At 36.0% G+C, this 22,808-nt stretch overlaps 1 protein-coding gene across 4 annotated transcripts in view; it reads left to right on the forward strand.

Moving 5' to 3' along the window:
* The window catches only part of CEP350 (centrosomal protein 350), a 150,744-nt gene that overhangs the window by 73,521 nt on the left and 54,415 nt on the right, over positions 1 to 22,808 (forward strand). For all 4 annotated transcript variants that reach the window (XM_045811424.2, XM_045811428.2, XM_045811427.2 and 1 more), the window contains exons 21-26: positions 133 to 255; positions 8,452 to 8,621; positions 13,001 to 13,197; positions 13,798 to 13,982; positions 14,457 to 14,544; positions 21,660 to 21,806. In XM_045811424.2, coding sequence (XP_045667380.2) covers positions 133 to 255; positions 8,452 to 8,621; positions 13,001 to 13,197; positions 13,798 to 13,982; positions 14,457 to 14,544; positions 21,660 to 21,806 — 910 coding nt within the window. The remainder of the gene's footprint in view (positions 1 to 132; positions 256 to 8,451; positions 8,622 to 13,000; positions 13,198 to 13,797; positions 13,983 to 14,456; positions 14,545 to 21,659; positions 21,807 to 22,808) is intronic.

The following is a 22,808-nucleotide window of genomic DNA, read 5'->3' on the forward strand; positions in this document are numbered from 1 at the left end:
AATACTTTATCATAGCGATTTCATAACTTCTATTTATTCGAGATTTTATCTCATATTAATGTTAAATGGCATTTAAAATCCTTCTGTTATGAGAGACTTTAAATGTTTAATCAATTTTTATTCTCTTTGTAGGAAAAGTCAATCTGTGTCACTCTCTCAGAGTAAAGAAGGGACCCTTGAATCAAAGCATCAGAAGTATTCCCCTTCATACGATAGTTATTCTGAGTCTTCAAGATACAAGAATCGTGATCGAAGGTGAGAAAACACTTTGATTTAGTAAAGTGTGATAAATGGCTTAAACATTGCTTTTTTTTTTTAACTTCTTAATCTCATTTCTTTAAATGAAATAGTGTCTTCCCTTCAAAGTTCTGACTTCCCGTATTTGATTAGCTGATTTATAAAATAGTTGTTGCGTAGTAATGTAACTACCATTTGTTGAGAGCCTGCCTGGTACAAGCACCGTGTCAGTTTCTTTTTCCTGCATTTAATCTTCACAACAATCTTCCAAGACAGATACTGTCCTCATTTTATAGTAGGGAACAGAGGCTTGTGGAGTTGCTAAGAAACTCAGCCACGGTCACATAGATAGTAGCACACCAAGGAATTGAACTTTGGTTTATTTGGCTCCAAGGCCTATGTTTATTGTGCATTGCTCTTATAGCATCCATATTTCTTATTACTGTATGTACTAATTTTTATAACTATAAAAGAAGATTGAATTCTTTGTCATTAACATGACATTGAATGCTTGGTATTAACATCTGTAGTTTTCAATTATGGTTCTGTCCGTGGATTAGAAGATTTTCGAAGCTCCTTTTCCAGCATTCTTAGACGTAGGATACCTACATTGTCAAAGTAAAACCTCATTTAAAAAATTAAATCATGAGACTAGGATACCTACATTGTCAAAGTAAAACCTCATTTAAAAAATTAAATCATGAGACTAAAAAACATTACTATGTATTGTATGGTGACTAACATAATATAATAAAAAATCATTATAAAAAAAAAAACATTACTGTGGGGTATTAAGTACCTACTTTATCTCTGGAATTATGTGACTTTCATTTAACCTATACTGACACTTAGTTCATTGAGGCCGTCAGCTGGGTCACTACAGGGGATTCCTCATAGTTTTCCCAACTCTTCCCAAACCATTCCCCAATCTGTTCACTGACCACATGGTAACTAGAATGATTTTTCTAAAATTTCCAGCCAATTTGTTATTCACCTGTTTGAAACCTTCAGTATTCCTTTAGAGCCACTCAGAGCATGAAAGTTCCTTTATTATTGAGGCTTTGGTCCATCTCCAGCCCTGTCTCTTGGCATTTCCCTTCTTATATTCCACTAATTATAACTGCTCTAATGTAATTCTCTAATAAAAGAGCCATGCTCTCTCTTTTGTGCCATTACATATGATATACCTTCTATTTTTTCAATTTAAATTCAATTAATTAACATATAATGTACTATTTCAGATTTAGAGTTCAGTGATTCATCACTCATTAATACTCAGTGCTCATTACGTCATGTGCCCTCCTTAATGTGCATCACCCAGTTATCCCATTCCCCCACCTACCTCCCCTCTAACAACCCTCAGTTTGTTTTCTGTGATTAAGAGTCTCTTATGGTTTGTCTCCCTCTCTGATTTCATCTTGTTTATTTTTCCCTCTCTTCCCCTATGATCCTCTGTTTTGTTTCTTAAATTCCACATATGAGTGAGATCGTATGATAATTATCTTTCTCTGATTGACTTATTTTGCTTAGCTAATACCCTCTAGTTCCATGCACTTCACTGCGAATGGCAAGATTTCATTTTTTGATGGCTGAGTAGTGTTCCATTGTATGTATATACCATATCTTCTTTATCCATTCATCCATCAGTGGACATCTGGGCTCTTTCCATAGGTTTGGCTGTTGCTATAAACATTGGGGTGCAGGTGCCCCTTCGGATCATTTGTGTCTTTTTGGTAAAATACCTAATAGTGCAATTGCTGGGTCGAAGGGTAGCTCGATTTTCAACTTTTTGAGGAACCTCCATACTGTTTTCCAGAGTGGCTCTACCAGCTTGCATTCCCACCAACAGTGTAAGAGGGTTCCCCTTTCACCAGATCCTCACCAATATTTCTCGTTTCCTGACTTGTTAGTTTTAGCCATTCTGACTGGTGTGAGGTGGTATCTCATGTGCTTTTGATTTGTATTTCCCTGATGCTGAGTGATGTTGAGCATTTTTTCATGTGTTTCTGGGCCATTTGTATATCTTCTTGGGAGAAATGCCTGTTCATATCTACTGCCAGTTTCTTGACTGGATTATTTGTTCTTTGGGGGTTGAGTTTGATAAGTTCTTTATAGATTTTGGATACTAGCCCTTTATCTGATAAGACACTTACAAATATCTTCTCCTATTCTGTTGATTGTCTTTTGGTTTTGTTGACTGTTTCCTTTGCTGTGCAGAAGCTTTTTATCTTGATGAAGTCCCAATAGTTCATTTTTGTTTTTGTTTCCCTTGCCTTTGGAGATATGTCTAGCAAGAAGTTGCTTTGGCCGAGGTCAAAGAGGTTGCTGCCTGTGTTCTTCTCTAAGATTTTGATGGATTCCTATCTCACTTCTGGGTCTTTCATCCATTTTGAGTCTATTTTTGTGTATGCTGTAAGTAAATGATCCACTTTTATTCTTCTGCATGTGGCTGTTCAATTTTCCCAACACCATTTGTTGAAGAGACTGTCCTTTATCCATCCAGGATATTCTTTCCTGCTTTGTTGAAGATTAGTTGACCATAGAGTTGAGGGTCCATTTCTGGGTTCTCTGTTCTGTTCCATTGATCTGTGTGTCTGTTTTTATGCCAGTCCCGTACTGTCTTGATGATTACAGTGTTGTAATATAGCTTGGAGTCTGGAATTGTGATGCCATCAGCTTTGACTTTCCTTTTCAACATTCCTTTGGCTATTCAGGGTCTTTTCTGGTTCCACACAAATTGTAGGATTATTTATTCCAGCTCTATGATAAAAGTTGATGGTATTTTGATAGGGATTGCATTGAATATATAGATTGCTCTAGGTAGCATAGACATTTTAAGAATATTTATTCTTCCAGTCCATGAGCATGGAAGGTTTTTCCATTTCTTTATGTCTTTCTCGATTTCTTTCATGACTATTCTATAGTTTTCTGGGTACAGATCCTTTCCCTCTTTGGTTAGGTTTATTGCTAGGTATCTTACAGCTTTTGGTGCAATTTTAAATGAGATTAGTTCTTTAATCTCTCTTTCTTCTGTCTCATTGTTGGTGTATAGAAATTCAACTGATTTCTGTGCATTGATTTTATATCCTGCCACTTTGCCGAATTCCTGTGTGAATTTTAGCAATTTTGGGGTGGAGTCTTTTGGGTTTTCCACATAGAGTGTCATGTCATCTGTGAAGAATGAGAGTTTGACTTCTTTGCCAATTCGGGTGCCTTTTATTTCTCTTTGTCGTCTGATTGCTGAGGCTAGCTTCTAGTACTATGTTGAACAACAGTGGTGTAGTGGACATCCCTGCTGTGTTCCTCACCTTAGGGGAAAAGCTCTCAGTTTTTCACCACTGAGAATGATATTCACTGTGGGCTTTTCATAGAAGGCTTTTATGATATTGAGGTATGTTCCCTCTATCCCTATGTTGTGAAGAGTTTTAATCAAGAAAAGATGCTGTACTTTGTCAGATGCTTTTTCTACATCTATTGAGAGGATCATATGGTTCTTGTTCTTTCTTTTATTAATGTAGTGCATCACATTGATTTGCGGATGTTGAACCACCTCTGCAGCCCAGGAATAAATCACACTTGTTGTGGTGAATAATCCTTTTAATGTACTGTTGGATCCTATTGGCTAGTATCTTGATGAGAATTTTGGCATCCATGTTCATCAGGGATATTGGTCTGTAATTTTCCTTTTTTGGTGGGGTCTTTGATTTTGGGATCAAGGTAATGCTGGCCTCATAGAAAGAGTTTGGAAGTTTTCCTTCCATTTCTATTTTTTGAAACAGCTTTAGAAGAATAGGTATTAATTCTTCTTTAAATGTTTGGTAGAATTCCCCTGGGAAGCCCCTGGGCCCTGGACTTTTGTTTGTTGGGAGATTTTTGATTATTGCTTCAATTTCCTTGCTGATTATGGGTCTATTCAGGTTTTTTTCTTTCTTCCCATTTCATTTCTGGTAGTTTATACGTCTCTAGGAATGCATCCATTTCTTCCAAATTGCCTAATTTGTTGGCGTATAATTGCTCATAATAGGTTCTTATATCTTAATTGTTCTTAATTATTTGTATTTCTTTAGTGTTAGTTGTGATCTCTCCTCTTTCATTCATGATTTTATTTATTTGAGTCCTTTCTCTTTTCTTTTTGATAAGTCTGGCCAGGGGGTTTTCAATTTTATTAATTCTTTCAAAGAACCAGCTCCTACTTTTGTTGATCTGTTCTGTTTTTTTTTTTTTTTTTTTTTTTGGTTTCTAATTCATTGATTTCTGCTCTGATCTTTATTAATTCTCTTCTCCTGCTGGATTTAGGCTTTATTTGCTGTTCTTTCTCTAGCTTCTTAAGGTGTAAGGTTAGGTTGTATATTTGAGAATTTTCTTGATTCTTGAGAAAGGCTTGTATTGCTGTCTTTTATTACAGTCTTTGGTTTAAAATCTAATTTAATTTGTCTGATATAAGGATTGCTACCCTAGCTTTCTTTTGATGTCCATTAGCGTGATAAATGGTTTCTACCCCCTCACTTTCATTCTGAAGGTGTCTTTGGGTCTAAAATGAGTCTCTTGCAGACAGCATATTGATGGGTCTTGCTTTTTTTTCCAGTCTGATACCCTGTGTCTTTTGATTGTGCATTTAGCCCATTTACATTCAGAGTAACTATTGAAAGATATGAATTCAGTGCCATTTTCTTACCTGTAAAATCACTGTTTCTGTATATTATCTCTGTTCCTTTCCGGTTATGTTACTTTTGCGCTCTCTCTTCACTTAAAGGATCCCAGGTTTAATGATCACAAATTCTTTTAGTTTATGTTTGTCCTGGAAGCTTTTTATCTCTCCTTCTATTTTGAATGACAGTCTTGCTGGATAAAGAATTCTTGGCTACATATTTTTCTCATTTAGCACCCTGAATATATCATGCCAGTCCTTTCTGGCCTGCTAGGTCTCTGTGGTTAGGTCTGCTGCCAGTCTAATGTTTCTACCTTTGTAGGTAATGGACCTCTTGTTCTAAGCTGCTTTCAGGATTTTCTCTTTGTTTCTGAGATTTGCAAGTTTCACTATTATATGTCAAGGTGTCGACCTATCTTTATTGATTTTGTGGGGGGTTCTCTGTGCCTCCTGGACTTGAATGACTGTTTCCTTACCCAGATTAGGGAGGTTCTCTGCTATAATTTGCTCCAATATACCTTCCGCCCCCTCTCTCTCTTTCCTCTTCTTCTGGGATCCCAATTATTCTAAAATTGTTTCATTATATGGTATCACTTATCTCTCAAATTCTCCCCCATGTGATCTAGTAGTTGTTTCTCTCTCTTTTTTCATCTTCTTTATTCTCCATCATTTTTTCTTCTGTATCACTAATTCCCCTCTTCTGCCTAATTTATCCTAGCAGTTAGAGCCTATATTTTTTATTGCATCTCATTAATGTTTTTTTTTTATTTCAACTTGACTAGATTTTATTCTTTTATTTCTCCAGATAGGGATTCTCTAGTGTTTCCTGTGCTCTTCTCAAGCCCAGCTAGTATCTTTATAATCGTTATTCTGAACTCCAGTTCCAACATCTTACTTATATCCATACTGATTAGGTCCCTGCAGTCAGTACTGCCTCTTGTTCTCTTCTTTGAGGTGAATTTTTCCATCTTGTCATTTTTTCAGAAAGTGGTTGCTTTTCTATTTGTGGAGTTGTAGCTATTTTTTTTTTTATCTCTGGTTGAGTTCACAGGTGTTCAGAATGATATGCTAGCTATCCAGCTGAATTCCTGGGACCAGACAAAACTAAGGTCTCCTACTCCTCTGCCATCTTGGACTCCTCCAAGATATACCTTCTTCCTAGACCTTCCCCCATCTGTTTCATTTAGTTTATTTTACTCCCCTCCAAGAGTCAGTGTTATCCCTAGTCTGCTTAAGGTATCCCTTCTGTGCTGTCCCACAGCACTCCATATATAACTGTTAGAGACTTTACCACCTCCTATCTCCTCTTCCTTTACTTGTCAGTTATAGACTACATTAGAAATTCTTTGGGGGTCTTCATTTTCATTACCCCAAAAAAGAAGGCCTGTACCCATTAGCAGTCATTTCTTATGCCCTCTCTCCTCTAGCTTCTGGGAACCACTAATCTACTTTGTATATCTGTTCTCTGTGGTTTTGTCTGTTTTGGACACTTCATATAAATGGCATCATACAATGTGTGGTCCTTTGTGACTGGTTCTTTGACTTAACATAATGTTTTTAAGGTTCATCTATCACACGTTATTCTTTTATATGGCCAAAGAATATTCTTTTGCATGGTAATCCCACATTTTATTTACCATCAGTTGATGGACATGGAATTGCTTCTACTTTTTGACTATTGTGAATAGTGCTACTATGTACATTTATGTACAAGTTTTTGTGTGGACTTAGGTTTTCATTTCTTTTGGGTATATACTTAGAAGAGGGATTATTTGGTCATATAACAACTCTTTAATGTTTTGGAAAATTGCCAGACTTTTCCAAAACAGCTGCTCCACTTCACATTCCCACTAAAAATATTAATTTTTTTTACATCCTCACCAACATTTGTTATTATCTCTCTTTTCTGTTATAGCCATCCTAGTGAGGGCCATGCTATACTGCTATCCCCAGAACTTAGCAAAATACCTGGCACACAGTAGTCAGTCTACTACATGTTTACTGAGTGAATGATTGGCACATAACTGCTAAGTGGAATATTTGAGATTAATCTCATATCCTTCAGACTCCAAAGCGCTTGCTGTCTCCTGCATTATATCTTTTACTTATAGCTATATTATATGGTTTGCACTTTCCAAAACATTTATTAAACCAGACAAATAATTGCATAATATTCTGATAAATACTATTATAGAAACATAACAGAAAAACAGTATAAACACAGATAGAGAAGTGACCAAACCTTCCTTGGGAGTGGGAGAAGGTATCCACAAGCACTTTGCAGAAATGATACTTGAACTGAGTCTTAAATTAGGGAGGCAGAACAGTCTTAAATAGGCAGGCAGGGAAGGAAGGGCATTTCAGAAAAGGAGATAGCTTATGGAGAGGATCTCAAAACATGGCTTGTGATTGGCTCTCTCTATGTATATTTAAATGAATGAAAAAACTAAGGAAAGCAAAGGGGGAGGAAGGAAAACACTGATGTTATGCATAACTAATGAATCACTGAGCACTATTGATATACTATATGTTGGCTAACTGAACATAATAAAAAAATAAATAAAATTTTAAAAAAGAGAAAAAAAGGAAAACAAGTCCACTAAACATTTGGAAATTTTTAAGGCTTAAAGTCAGGGGAGGGGCAGAAGTAGTTGATATAGATTTAAGGTTCCATCTAAATGATAAGTAGTTTAAATTACAGAGATGCATAAGATTGCCAAGGGACAGTATGTAGCATAAAAGAGAAAGGGACCAAAAACAAAACACTGGGAATCACCATCATTCTAAGGAAAGCCAGGAAAAGTCAAAGAATAGGAAAGAAACAGAAAAACTGGTTCAGGAGATAGAAAAGCAGGTGAAAGTAGAAACAGGGAGTATAAGAAAGGAAAGTCTTTTACTTAACATGTAATTTTGATATAATTTCAAAATTATCTATCATATAATATGATATATAATATTTCAAAATCATATATCAACATAATTTCAAAATTATATCAACATTTCTTACAGAAATGTTGTAAGAGTAATACAGAGTTCCTAAATATTTTTTATCCACATTATACTAGCTAAAGCACATGGAGCTTTTAAAGGAGATATATATAATATATATAACCATATAATGTTGCAGAAAAATTATCCATTGGATTTGGGAATTCAAGTTTAGGTAGAGGTTGAAAGAACAATGCCAGTAGTGTAGTTGGGATTGAAGCAGATTGTGATAAATTGTGATGTTGATGAAAAGTAAGGAAGTTGAAACAGCCAAATAGAAGCCCCTTTTCCTAGTAGATTGATTTTAAAATGAAAGAAAAAAGGGGAGTGATAGCCTGAGAATAGTGCTTACTTACTATGACTATTTAAGAGTGAAACCTTCCTCTTTTCTACAACAGTTTCTTCTCAGATTTCTGTCTACTTAGCATTTTATGTTTTATGTTACTTGTTTCATCTTTCATATCTTGATTGTGAGGCACATTCCCCTCGCCAAATAAATTTACTTTGAATTTATGAACCTTATTTTATCACCTTTTTTTTTTTTTTTTTTGGTTTGTTTCCATAATATCTATAAACAGAAGTAGTAGTGGTAGCAGCCGTCAAGAAAGCCCTTCAGTTCCATCTTCTAAGGAAAATGAGAGGAAACTTCATGGTGAAAAGATGGAGAGTTCTATTGATGAACAGGTTCAGACTGCTGTAGATGATTCTCTACGAAGTGACAGTGTACCATCTCTTCCTGATGAGAAAGGTAATGTTCCTTGCATGTGTATGTATAGTTATTTTGTCTAGGGAGGCTTCCAGAACCCTTTGAGATATTTGTGACTGAGGTACTTAATATAATTAGAACATGGTAGTGTGTGTGTGTGTGTGTGTGTTTGAATCTGATATTAAGTATATCCAGGTGAAACTATTTCAAAGCTATACAGTATCCCAATAACTCTTGCCAATATTTTAAACATTGTGTGTCAAGATCCTAAGGGGAGGAAAAACTAAACCTAGGAGAGCATGCATGTGAATGGAAAATAGATATTTTAAAAAATTATTTTTATATTCTATCATTGATATATAACATAATCATAAAAAAGAATACATTAGAACTTTAAATTTTAAACAATATAAGGATACAATTTCTTATAAATAATGATAACGTTCGATACAGTAACTAAATTAAAACTCATTAGTTACCTCTTCTCAGATCATAAACAAAAGGTGTTTCCCTATCAGATCATGAGTAGTAGATAATATAATGAAGAAAACAGAATTTGGGAGCAAATGACACCTTTAAGAATTTTTTTTAAATGACTAGCTCTTAAGCAGTATCTGATTGGTGGCCTATAACTACAGTCTTCAGAGCAGGGTGGGCAAGACAGTCTTTAGAGTGCAAGAAGACGTTTAAATAATGATTTTTCTTATCCTTTAAATTTTTTTGGTAAATTTTATAATGAATGTAATTTATGGGTATGGCAGTCTATAGTTAATTAACAATTAACAATTAATACAGATCTTGTTACCCAGAAATAATTAATTAATACAATCTAGCTAATGAATATAGATCTTGTTATGCAGAAGTGGAATGTTGCTATAACAAATACCAAATATGTGGAAGTGGCTTTGGAAATTGAAGGAATTGTTAAACAAAAGGAACCAGAACTTGAAGATTTGGAAATTCTCAGGCTCTCCCTGTTGTGAAAAATGAAAAAGCATGTTCTGGACAGCACACCAAGGATGTGACTGGACAATCACTCCATAAAAAGGTTATCCAAGTTTGGATGAAAGAACACAGAGATGGGATGAAATACAGGAAGGCTTTCAGACTTCTGGGATTCCACCAGATGAGACGGTAGAGCTAGGCTGTGAACTCATGCCTTATCCTTCAAAAAAAGGGAAGAATGACCCTGAGGGTGATTCAGAGATCAGCAGGGCAGCCACTGCCACCACAGGCCCAGGCATACAGACCCAGATGGCAAGGCTGTCCCCTCATTGATTTTAGGACATGGGGCCACCTCCTTGTTCTCAGTTGTCCAGGTTGCCCTCGCTCATGGCCTCAGGAGCAAAGCACTGCCAGTGGCTGAGAGGATGCTGCTGCCATACAGGGCTGATAAGCAAGGCCACCCCAGTGGGCCTGAGCGCAGAGCATCCTGCCAAAGAGCATCCATCAGCATTCAGAGCTAATGGAATTTGCCCTGCCAGGTCTTGGACTAGCTTGAGACCCATCACCCCTTCTTTCTGATGTCTGTCTTTTGGAATGCGATTGCGTATTTTATGCCTGTCCCACCATTGTATTTTGGAAGCACGTATCTGGTCTTGTTTCACAGGTTTGCAACTAAAAAGGAATTTCGCCTCAGGATGAATCACACCTTGAGTCTCACTGATACCTGATTTAGATGATATTTAGATGAGACTTTAGACTTCTAGTTGGTGCTGGAATGGATTAAGACTTTTGGGACTCTTAGGATGAGGTGAATGTATTTTGTGGGCAAGAAGGAATTAATTTTGGGGAACGAGAGGGTGGAATGTTATGGATTGATTTGTATACCCTCAAAATTCATACAGTGAAGTTCTAACTTCCAGTGTGACTGTATTTGGAGATATGGCCTTTAAGGAGGTAACTAAGGTTAAATGAGGTCAGAAGGGTGAGCCTCTAATACCTAGGACCTGTGTCCTTGTATGAAGAGGAAAAGACCCCAGCAGTGCACATGCACAGAGAAAAGGTCTGGTGAGGACACAGAACGCACCAGCCTACAAGCCAAGGAGAGCAGTCTCACCAGAAACCAACCCTTGAGCACCTTGTGAGTGAGCACCTTGATCTTGGATTCAACCCTCCAGAACTATGAGGAAATAAATTTCTGTTAAGTCAGCAGCTTGTGGTGTTCTATTATGGTAGCCCAAGCAGACTAATACAGTGGTATTAAATATCAAGAGGCACGCTCATATTGTTATACTGATCGATGTATGTTTTTCACTATGTTTTCAAAAATGTTATGGATTGCTGGATTAAAAACTAACAAAATTCACATTCTAGGATCAGACTTCATAATGACAACTTCCACATAATGAGAGAAATAAAGGATATAGGGAAACAATAAAGAAATGATCTGTTAATTTTCTCCTACAGGATAAATTTAATCCCTGAAAAATTTTATAATAATAATACTGCTTGTAGTTAAAGCAATGAAGATAAATTTATTTTTGAAAGTGTTCTTGAGTCTCAGAAGGAGTAGATAGTAACCATCCATGACTTGTTTAATGTTGTTTTCAAGTGTTTGCCATGACGCCTGGCTCCAATAACTGCAAATTTATCATTGTCAAGTGACTAATCTGAAATGTCACAAACCATGACTTTCTGAGATACTTAACTTCTTTAAACAATATAAAATTAAGTTATTTGGACTTCTACTTTTGGCCACAATATAGGAACAGGACCAGATTTACCCTCCCTCCTAAAACAAATATCAGACAAAATATATGAAATAACTATTTTTAAGACATTGAACATCAGGCAGTGAAGGCTGTTGATTCATGAGAGATGAAAAGCAGATGAGGTGAGCACTCTGACTGCCCCTGCTTACTGCCCGAAGGGAGTCTCCAGACACGTGGCATGGAGCCCAGCGGTCTTCCCGAGTGGAAGAAGTGGAGTTAGGAGTCTGGAAAGACTAAGGCAACTAAAATTCACAGGACGACTAAGATCCAAAGAAACTACACCATTTTAAAAACCTGTATGTAGAAGAAAAGAGAAAATCCAGGTCGCTTTTTGTTTAGCGGTGACTTCTTAGATATAGCACCAGAAGTACAATCTATGAAAGAAAAAATTGATGTTATGCTTTATTAAAATTAAAAAACTGCTCTGTGAAAAACACCTTTAAGAGAATTGAAAAGAGAAGCCACAGATTGTTAGAAAATTTGGAAATCACATATTGGATAAAGGACTTACATACGGAATTATATAAAGGACTCTTAAGACTCAACAACAAGAAAATCAACAACCCTATTAAAAAATGTGCATAAGATCTGAACAGACACTTCATTGAAGAAACTATACAAATGGCAAGTAGACTTAGGAAGGGTGTTCAATATCACGTGTTGTTAGGGAAATGAAAATTAAAATCACAAGGAGATACTACAACATGCCTGTTAGAATGGCTGAAATCCAAAAAGCCGACAACAAAGTGGTGGCGGCAAGGATGCAAAGCAGCAGGAACTTGAATTCATTGCTGATGAGAATGCAAAATGGCAGCTACTTTCTTCATTTTCACAGTATCTTACAATGATGCAGCAATCACATGCCTAGGCAAATGAATTGAAAACTTAGGTCCTCACAAAAGCCTATACACTAATATTCATAGCACCATTTTTCATAATTGCTAACAACTGGAAGCCACCAAATGTCTTATGAAGAGAATGGATAATAAGCAAACTGGTAAATCTGTACAGTGGAATACCGTTCAGCAGCTAAAAGGATGATTCATGCAACATAATGGATGAATTTTAAGTGAATTTTACTAATAACCAGTGCCCATAATTGTGGTTTCTAAATATTCTCCAATGAAAGAAATTAGAGCTCTCTGGAGAAATGACTGATTCTAGGACTGGGCAGGGGGAATACAAAATGAACCTGGATCATCTTGCAGTACTAGAAAGTAAGGCTGTCTAAATAAAAGGATCGGAGGTGAGGAGTGCATGTCAAAGGCACACAAGAACCAACCTAAAAGAGCCCTTGTGTTTTAAATTACCATGGTATTAATGAGTTCTAAAAAATTTTTGATTTGTATTTCTTTCTGATAATGTTAAACTTTTTTTTTTTTACTTTATTTTGGCCATTTATGTTTTCTTTGTGAAGCATTTGATCATGACTGTTTCTGATTTTTCTATAGGATTATTAGTAATTTTCTACTAATTGGTTTGTAAGAGCTCTTTATATATAAAGTACATTACACTTTTACCATATTTCTTGTACTAGTATTTTTAGATAGTTCAGTGAATTTTTATATTCCATGCCTATTAATTATTAGTGATCAGTTCTATGAATTTATGTTAGGTTGTCCTGTAAAGAGGCAGCAAGGGCTACTAATTGAATACTTACTGAAAACTGTTCTAATGATAAAATCTACTTGTTCCAAATTCTTTTAGATTCCACTTCTATTGCAACAGAATATTCCCTGAAATTTGATGAATCTATGACAGAAGATGAAATAGAAGAAAAATCATTTCGATCTTTACTACCTTCTGAGAGTCATCGCAGATTTAACATGGAAAAGAAGAGAGGCCATCACGATGACTCTGATGATGAAACCTCTCCAGAAAAGACGACACTGTCTTCTGCCAAGGTGTGCTTCAGTTTACCTGTGGAGATTCCTTTGTAAATAGTTGTGGATGTGTTCTCTCAAAGATGTTACCACACGTTTTCTACTTGAACTCAGGTGTCATCTACCAGAATGATTTTCCTAAGATAGCAATTTTATATTATATTTTTGCTATAGAATCTGGCTTCATTTTTCTTACAAAGTAGAACACAGACTTACTCCTTGGAGTAATTCAGAAGGCCTTTGAGGATTGGAGCCAGTGTTAATGTCTCTAGTGTTTCATTTGTTTCACTCTTATAACACTTTATTCCATTGTAAAAGTTTATAGCATCTTGCTAAATTGTTAGCCTTTTGGACAACAGGAACAATTCTTACCGAGCTTTATACCCCTGGGACAGTACCTGGCTTATGTAGTTGTTTGTTCAGATTTCATTGGATGAGTAAATTAGCTGATGAATGTTACTCCCTCTCATGTGCCTTTTTTAAAGAGTGTTCTCTGACATGGTCAGCAGCCTTTTTATATACATAGCTTATTTTTGTAAGTGCATGCCTCTCTTAACAAAATGTTACTTGAGTTCCAAAGCCTTAGATAATGATAAACTTGAAATAAAATCTCCACTTTAGGAGCTGAGCATGCCATTCTCAGGAGGACAAGATAGTTTTTCTAAATTTACTATGGAGATGGTTCGACAGTATATGAAAGAAGAGGAAATGAGGGCGGCTCACCAGTCTTCACTCTTGCGTCTCCGCGAGAAGGCCTTGAAGGAGAAAACTAAGGCTGAATTAGCCTGGCTAGAGCATCAAAAAAAGTAAGTTTTTTCAGTGAACATAGTTTTGGCTTTCCAGTTTCTTCTTTTATTGAAAGGAAATGCTTTGTCTTTAAAGATGTTTTTGTTTCCTCATTTAATTTGATTTGACCAACCCAGTTTCTCAACCTAGAAATATGGCAGTCGTCTTTGAATCCTGTTGCTGTCAAGACCTCCTACTTATAACATTTTCTTTGCATTTCTCTTTTATCATCTAACTGACTCTCATATTGTTATTTAATACTTAATTCCTTGACTGTGTTGTAAATTTCTCAAAGCAATTTTATCTTTAAAGGACACAGTCTAGGGTTTGCATATATTGTATGTGCAATAAAATATTTGGTGGGGTAGGCTTTGCTGCATGTTTTCCACGTTTGAAAATGTTAAATTGTTTTAGAGACTTTTTAGTGGTTGAGAATTCTTGACATTATAATAGAAATTTAATCTACTCTTTATCTCAATGTGAAATATTTGTAGACATCTACGAGACAAAGGAGAAGATGATAAAATGCCCCCACTTCGGAAGAAACAACGTGGTTTGCTTTTAAGGTTGCAGCAAGAGAAGGTATGTTAGAAAAAAACACTCTTTAAGAGAATTTCTCCTAAGGCAAGTTAGACAGTGGAATGTATTATTTTGCCTGATCTCTCTTTCTTTTTTTGTGTTTTCACCTTAAATGAGATTTAGTTGGTATTTATCACTGTCTTTGGCTATTCTGTTATAATTACAGAAATTGCTTGGTAGTCTGCTGTATTTCTAATTTTATGTCACTGCCAACTTATTACAATATAGAGTCAAACCTGCCTTTCTTTGTTAATAAATAAAATAGTATTTAAAATGCATATTTAAAAAATTAAGGTATTTGTAAAAGAGTCTATTTGGATTAATTTTTTAGTCACCATTTTCCTGAATAGACTTTCAGGGCATAGTTGTTATAAATCAACTAATATTTTGGCTTATGAACTCAGAAATGCCTTGAATTGGAATCCTAGAGAGGTAACATGGTATAGTGGTTATGAATTCAAGCTCCAGAGTCAAATTGCCTGAGTTAAAATTCCAGATCTACCTATTATTAGTTTCATAACCTGGGACATATTACCTGACTTCTCTGTGCCTCAGTTTCCTTATCTCTAAACCTAGCATAATAATGATAACATACTTTGTAGGGTTGTTGGGAGGAATAAATGAGTTGATACATATAATAAATTTACAGTAGATCTTGGCACGGTGGTAAATGCTCAATGAATGTTAGCTGTTATCTGAATTCCAGCTTTGTCACTTGCAGCTGTGTAATAACGGTCACGTTTAAGTAACTCTCTGAGACTTAGTTTCCTCATCTGTAGGAGTAAGATATTACTTCATATGGTGGTTGTGAGGATTAAAATGAGGTAACGTGTGTAAAATGTGTTTCACAGTGCCTGGTAAGTATTCAGTGAATTCCAGTTTTCTTTTCCCTTATTGACCTGTTGCAAGGTACCGGCTCTTGTGTTGGATGATCCATGTGAACATAATCATTTAAGTTATAGATTCGATTATTGCTCAACTAGTTTTTGGGTTTTTTTGTTTGTTTGTTTTAAGTTCACCCCAAGGAAACATCACTGATTGTATGAACTTTAAAAAATTTTGGAATTTTGGAGGCACCTGGGTGGCTTAGTTGGTTAAACATCTTACTCTTGATTTCGGATCAGGTCATGATCTCAGGGATGTGAGATCAAGCCCCGCGTTGGGCTTCATGCACAGTGAGGAATCTGCTTGCGATTCTCTCCCTCGCCCTCTGCCCCTCCACCTCCTCTGTCACTCTCTCAAATAAATAAATCTTTAAAAAAATAAATAAAATAAAAATTTGTAATTTTTTAAACACGTTACATCTTTTTAATTCAGAAAAATTGGTTTCAAAATAACTTAAAATGTTCTGTTAAAATAAGTAAATAACTTTCTACACTACAATAGCTTTCTGTTTATAAACTAGAATAAAAGCTAGATTTACCAATATTTTCTCTAATTCTGTGTGATTGTGTTTTCATTTATTTATTTATTTATTTATTTATTTATTTAAAGAGAGAGCGAGCAGAGGGGCCAGTGGGGGCGGGGGGATACAGAATCTTAAACAGGCTCCACACCCATCATAGAGCCCTAATATGGGGCTTGATCTCATGACCCTGATATCATGACCTGAGCCAAAATCAAGAGTCCCACGCTTAACCAACTGAGCCACCCAGGTGCCCCATGTTTTCACTTTCTTAATAGTGTGCTTTGAAGCACAAACCTTTGGATTTTGATGAATCTAATATTTTACTGCATGACTGCTGATAGCACATTCAGTTTTTGTTATTTTGAAAATTTATTTGTTTCACCTTCATTTTTGAAAGATATTTTTACTAGGCATAGAATTATTTTTCTTTCAGCATTTTTAAAAATACTTTCCATTGTGTACTAGTTTCTGTTGTTTTTATGGAGAGGTCAGTTGTCTTCATGTTTTTTTGAAGGGTGCTTTTAAGATTTTTAAAAATTTGTCAGATTTTTTTCAGATGTGCTTAGGTGTGATTTCTCTTCATACTGCTAAGATTTGCTGAGCTTCTTGAATTTGTTGTTTGTTGTATTTCAGTTTTTGAAAATTATCTCTTCATATGTTCCTTCTACCCCACTGTCTCTCTGCTTTTCTTCAGAGACTCCAAGTAGAAATATGTTAGACCCTCTGACCATTTACCACATCTCTCTTCTGCTCTGTTTTGGTTTTATATCACTCTTTTAGAAACAGTAACAAAAAAACCCCACTATGCTTCAATTTGGAAAATTTCTATTGATCTGTCTTCAAATTCATTAGTTGTATGTTCTGCGCTGTCATGTGTCTTGTTAGTCATCCAATGAGTTCTTAATGTAATTTTTTTGTTCTATAATATCTATTTTCTTCTTTTTTATAGATTTTTTTTTAAAGTTTTTAATTTTTAGAGAGAGAGTGAGGGGAAGGGCAGAAGGAGAGGGAGAGAGAGAGGATCTCAAGCAGGCTGCACTGAGCATGGAGCCCAACACGGAGCTCAGTCTTAGGACCTGAGATCATGACCTGAGCTGAAACCAAGAGTCAGATAGTTAACTGACTGAGCCACCTAGGCACTCCATCTTTTTTATAGATTTTAATTCTTTGTTTACCTTTTCATCAATTTTTCCCGTATTTTTTTAACACATTTTTCATAGTCATTTTAGCTTTCTTGTCTGCTAACTAGATATTTGGATATCTGTATGTCTGCTACTATTCTCTCTTTATATTTTCTATTATCAAATGATTCTTTTTCTTTGCATGTCTTGTTTTTTTCTTCATTTTTTTACATTTAAATTCTAATTAGTAACATACAGTACAATATTGGTTTCAGGAGTACAGTAATTCAGCACTTACATATAACACCCAGTGCTCGACACAAGTGCCCTCCTTCATACCTGTCACCCATCTAGCCCACCCCCACCCACCTCCCTCTATCAGCCCTCAGTTTGCCCTCTATTATTAAGAATCTCTTAGAGTAATTTTTTATTAGATGCTGAATACTGTATAAATAACTGCAAAGGCTCCAGATGATGTTATCTCCCCCCAGAGAGACTTATTTTTTCCTCTGCTGTGCTCAGCAGAGCTCAGCAATTCACTTAAATCCATTCAGGGACTAAGCTGGGTTAGTGTTGGGTTGCAGAGTCGGTAGGCCTCAGTCTGCTTCTGCGTTGCATTGACCCTAGGTTGTAACCTTCCGGGGATTTCAGTTGAAAGCCAGGTAAACCAGCACAAAAGATTGTGGGGATTTCTACTTTGCTGCTGAGAGGTTTCTGGTATGTAGCTCCTTAGCCTTCTGTCTGTGCTGCTTAAGAATAGGCAAATGGTTTGAGGGGGTGACTGAGTTGGAAGCCTCCTAAGTCTCCAGTTTTATCACCTGAGGTCTGTGTACCTGTGGGAATGGTGACTGATGTAACCACTTTGGAGCACTTTGACTATATCTGGTTATATTGACAGCACATAGAATCTGTGACTCAGTTCTGTGTCTTCATATACATAATGGAGAAGTTTTCACACATGTACAGGGGAAATGGAAACAGCTTAATTCTGTCATTAAGAGAATAGATGAAGCAAAGCATATTCCTCCAAGAAAGTACAGTATTGCAGGAAATGAATGCATTACATATCAGCACTCTTCAATAGAGATTTCTGAAATTATTATTAACGTTTTATATTTGTGCTGTCCAATATAGTAGCTACTAGTCGCGTATAGTTTTTAATATTTAAAATATGGCTAGTGCAACTGAGAAACTGAAATTTTAACTTTATTTACTTTTAATTTAAATAACTACATGGAGCTGTGGCTACCATATTGAATAGTTACAGCAGTAGCTCTTTACCAAAAATCATAATGCTGGTTTTTGTAGAAAAGCAAGATGCAAAAGAGTATGTACAGTATGATACCATTCTTGTAAGTTTTTTAAAGATTTATTTCTTTAGAGTGAGAGAGGAAGAGAGAACATGTGAATGGGGGGGTGAAGAAAGAGAGAGAGAATCCTCAAGGAGACTCCCTGCTGGGCAGAGTCTGATGTGGGGCTCTATCCCAGGACCCTGAGATCATGACCTGAGCCAAAATCAAGAGTTGGCCGCCCAACCGACTGAGCCACCTAGGCACCCCTCCGTAGTACTTCAGAATATTTTTTAAGTGTGCAAAAAATACTCTGATCTAACTGTCTACCCCTGGAAAGTTGCCCTACAGAAATAAAAGCACCAGCACGGAAGGATATATGTACTAAGATATTTACTACAGTTGTATCATAAGACTTATTTTGACTCATAGTGAGATTGTATAACCACTTTGGCCACATGTCTTTGCACAGCTGTATCCAAAACAAGAGAGAACGTATTTTCCTATGTCTTATTCTTTTTTTGTTTTTTGAGATAAACTTCACATAACATAAAATAACCATCTTAAAGTATAATCCACTTACACCATTAGCCATTTTAAAGTAAACAGTTTTTACAACATTATTGCTTATTCTGAAAAGAAAATCAAACCTCTTCCCTGAAGAATCCCCTGGAAGCAGTTTCTTTTCTAGGCTTGGTTTGGGTGAATTTATACATTAATTGGTTTAGAAACTCAGGCCTAAGCTAATAGCAGTTTTTCAAAAAGTGCTCTGTGGAACTCTGGGGTCCCTGATACCCTATCATGGGTCACGGAGGTCAAAACTGTTTTCCTAGTAGTGGGATACGAATTTGCCCTTTTCATGGTTTGACATTTGTACTAAGTTGTACTAAAACAGTGGTGGGTAAAACTGCCAGTGCCTTAGCACAAATCAGGGCAACAGCACCAAACTGTATAGTAATCATCATATTTTTCAATACCACATGCAGCTGCACAAACAAAAAATGCTAGTTTCACTGAAGAATGTCTTGATTAAGTAGTAAAAATTATTAATTTTGCTGAGTGTTGACCTTTGAGTACTTTCATCGTCGTACTCTGTGTGACAAGAATAGGAAGCCCACAAGTAAGCACTTTTGCCAGCTACCAGAAGACAGTAATTAACTCAAGGAAAGGTATTTGTGCAGTTGTTTGAGTTGCAAGCCGAACTAGCCATTTTCTTTCATGGAGTACCATTTTTCCTTGAAAGAATTATTCAGAGACAAACTGTTTATTCAGATTTGGATATTTGACAGTCATTTTCTCAAAAATGAACAAAGTGTGCCTGTTACTTTAAAAAATAGCTGAAACAGTATTTGTTGCCGATGACAAAATTCAGACTTTCAAGTCAGAATTTTGGAAAATTTCTGTCCACCACCTAATACTAAAGAACCTTTCTTTTGAGATCTGTGGTGATGTGGAAGAATGTGATTTTTTTTATGCTGTATAATGAAACGTGTCAACATTTGGAAGATCTGCATAACTCAGTGAACCAACATTTTCCAAGTGACCAATGCATAATGTTTAAAAAAATCAAGCCAGACAATAAAGAGATCTGCAAAAATCTAAATACTAATTTTTTTTTTGTTTTGGAAGATAACAGTTATTTTCTTTAAAATGCATACAGTGCCATTGTATACTCATGAGAGAGGAAGAGTGAACAAAGGCAAATAGTGTCTTAGTATTATGAAGATGGTTTGACTCTGAGAGTCCCCTGAAAGGACCTTGGGAATCCTCTAGGGTCCGTGGACCACACTTCAGGAACTACTGCTCTAAAGATACTCATACTTGTGCCAAAGACAAAAACTATAAGGTTGTTCATTGTAGCATTGTTTGCAATAGGGCATGTAATGGATACATGAAATATTATATGCCTCCAGTGTTACGTATCATTTAGGTGTAAGTCAACACAGAGAGGTATCAAAAGCAATGTCCAGTAAATAAGGCAAGGGTGAAAATATATGCGTGTGATATTATTTATAAAACACTTTAAAACATACAAACCAAACAGTGTATGTTTTTTGTAGGTAAGTACAAAAATCTGTAGAAGAATTTTAAAAGAAATGTGCTGGAAGGATATATACCATGGTAGTGATTACCTCTAAGGATATGGGATTGCATACTGGTTTTATCTGTAATGTTTTATTTCCTCACAAAATAAAGACTAAGATAAAATATGACAGAATATTAACAGTTGTTAGTATGAGATTTTAGAAATTTGATATTTTTGTGCACTTCTCTGCATGTTCAGATAGTTTACAAAAGTCAAACATGACTAAAGAAATTATAAGTTGCTAATTATTACTGTCTTTACTAGGCTTACATTATTGACAGGAACACAGACTAAAACAAATTTATGGGAAAAAAAGGGACAGTCTCTTTAATTGTAACAGTTATTAACAGTAAAGTGTATCATCTTTTGCCCACTTAATTAGTAACAGAAAACTTAGCAATACGCTGTGTGGAGAGAGTTTGGTGCAGTATAGTCTTAAATATTTCTAGTGGAAACCATTCTTTTTTTTTTTTTTTAAGATTTTATTTATTTATTTGACACAGAGAGAGACAGGCAGCAAGAGAGGGAACACAAGCAGCGGGAGTGGGAGAGGAAGAAGCAGGCTCCCAGTCGAGCAGGGAGCCCCATGCGGGGCTTGATCCCAGGACCCCGGGATCACGCCCTGAGCCGAAGGCAGACACTTTAAGACTGAGCCACCCAGGCGCCCCGAGACCATTCTCTTTTGAAAGCAATCTTTAAATGATTTTACGGGCCATAATAGGATTTTTCATCTTTAATTTGTTCTATGTTTTGGAATCTCTTGTAAAGAACAAATCCATAGTATGAAACAGTTATAGGCATTATAGCATTATTTAGAATGGTGAAAAATTATAAAGGGCCTAAGATTTTAGCAGCATAATTGTTACATTAACTACTTCAGTTTTTATGCAGCTATTAAAAAAGTAGTGTAAAGACCAAGTAGCACTATGGAAAAATGTGAAGGGTATCTTAAGTTTAAAAGGATAGAAAATTATCAGTCTGTTGTAATTATAATTATTTAAATTAAGGGATCATGTTAAATTATTTTAGCATGATGGGGTTGTGAGACTCTTTTTTCCTCCTTTACTACTTCAAAATTTTTCAATATTATTAATCTTGAATACTATATGTTTTTGTTTTTGATATATGTGATGATGGGGCTTTCCTTAAATAAATACTACTTTGGACTTGTATCCTCCAAATCTCAGTTGCTCTTCTAATTCTTTAAACCTTAGGCAGAAATTAAACGTCTTCAAGAAGCCAATAAGGCAGCTCGGAAGGAAAGACAACTGATTCTGAAACAGCAGGAGGAGATAGAGAGGATCCGACAGACCACCATAAAGTTACAGGAGAAGTTAAAGTCGGCAGGGGAGAATAAACTGGTAAATTACACAAAATTACTGTTTTCTGCCTCATGTTGCTTGCTAATACCTAATCCTGCCTCCCTTTATAAATAGTAAGTACTTTGCACGAGTTATTTTGAGACTACATGAATTTCTGTTCTTCATTAAACTTATTCTTTCATTTATATTAGTGTGGACTTACAGATTCCTATTTTATTCAGTGTTAAATCTGTTACTGTCATTTGTTTTGATGCTTGCTTTGTCCCAAGTCAGACCATTAGGAGACTTTTCAAGTTTCTGTGTGCTTTTGACATGTCCCCATCAGTCTTTGAGCACTTCCATGTTTTCTGCAACAAGATGTCTCAGGGTCATCTTGTACTTTCCTGCCCCAGACTTGGAATCAACCTTTTCTCCAAGGAGAGTTACTCAGAAACCAAGATCTGGTGCTAAGCATGTTCATTACTATTTGGGTTTTGGTCCTCCTAAAAGCAACAAATCTAGACAATATATAATCAAAAATACATTTTACATGTATGTTTATTTCTATATGTACATATACACAGTATTTAGGGTATTATGAGTTCATACTGATCCTTCCAGTTCCAGTCCAGCACCATAAATTTCCATTCTAGTTTTGTTTTTTTTTTTTGTAAAGTTCAGTTAGCCAACATAGCCATCCTTAGTTTTTGTTGTAGTGTTCAATGATTTATTAGTTGTGTGTAACACCCAGTGCTCATCAGATTACGTGCCCTCCTTAAGGCCCATCACACAGTTACCCCATCCCCCCAACCCCCTAGGTTTCTCTCCTATGAAACTTTCTTCTCTGATAGACAACTGGTTAACATTTTCCTTAATACAGATCATGATTTGATCATTCTTCTGTGTAACCCATCTCCCATAACCACTGCCACCCCTTTCCTCATGTGGATATCCTCACCATCCCTGGATTCTGACTCCCAAGTTAAGCTATTCCCCCAACTCCTTGCCCTTTCTCTGTGCTCTCCTTACCCTTTCTGTACTCTGGGAATGCCACTTCACTCT

The sequence above is a fragment of the Ursus americanus genome, chromosome 2 (genome assembly GCF_024610735.1).
Source record: "Ursus americanus isolate L20-20 chromosome 2, mUrsAme1.1.p, whole genome shotgun sequence".
Taxonomy (NCBI): Eukaryota; Metazoa; Chordata; class Mammalia; order Carnivora; family Ursidae; genus Ursus; species Ursus americanus.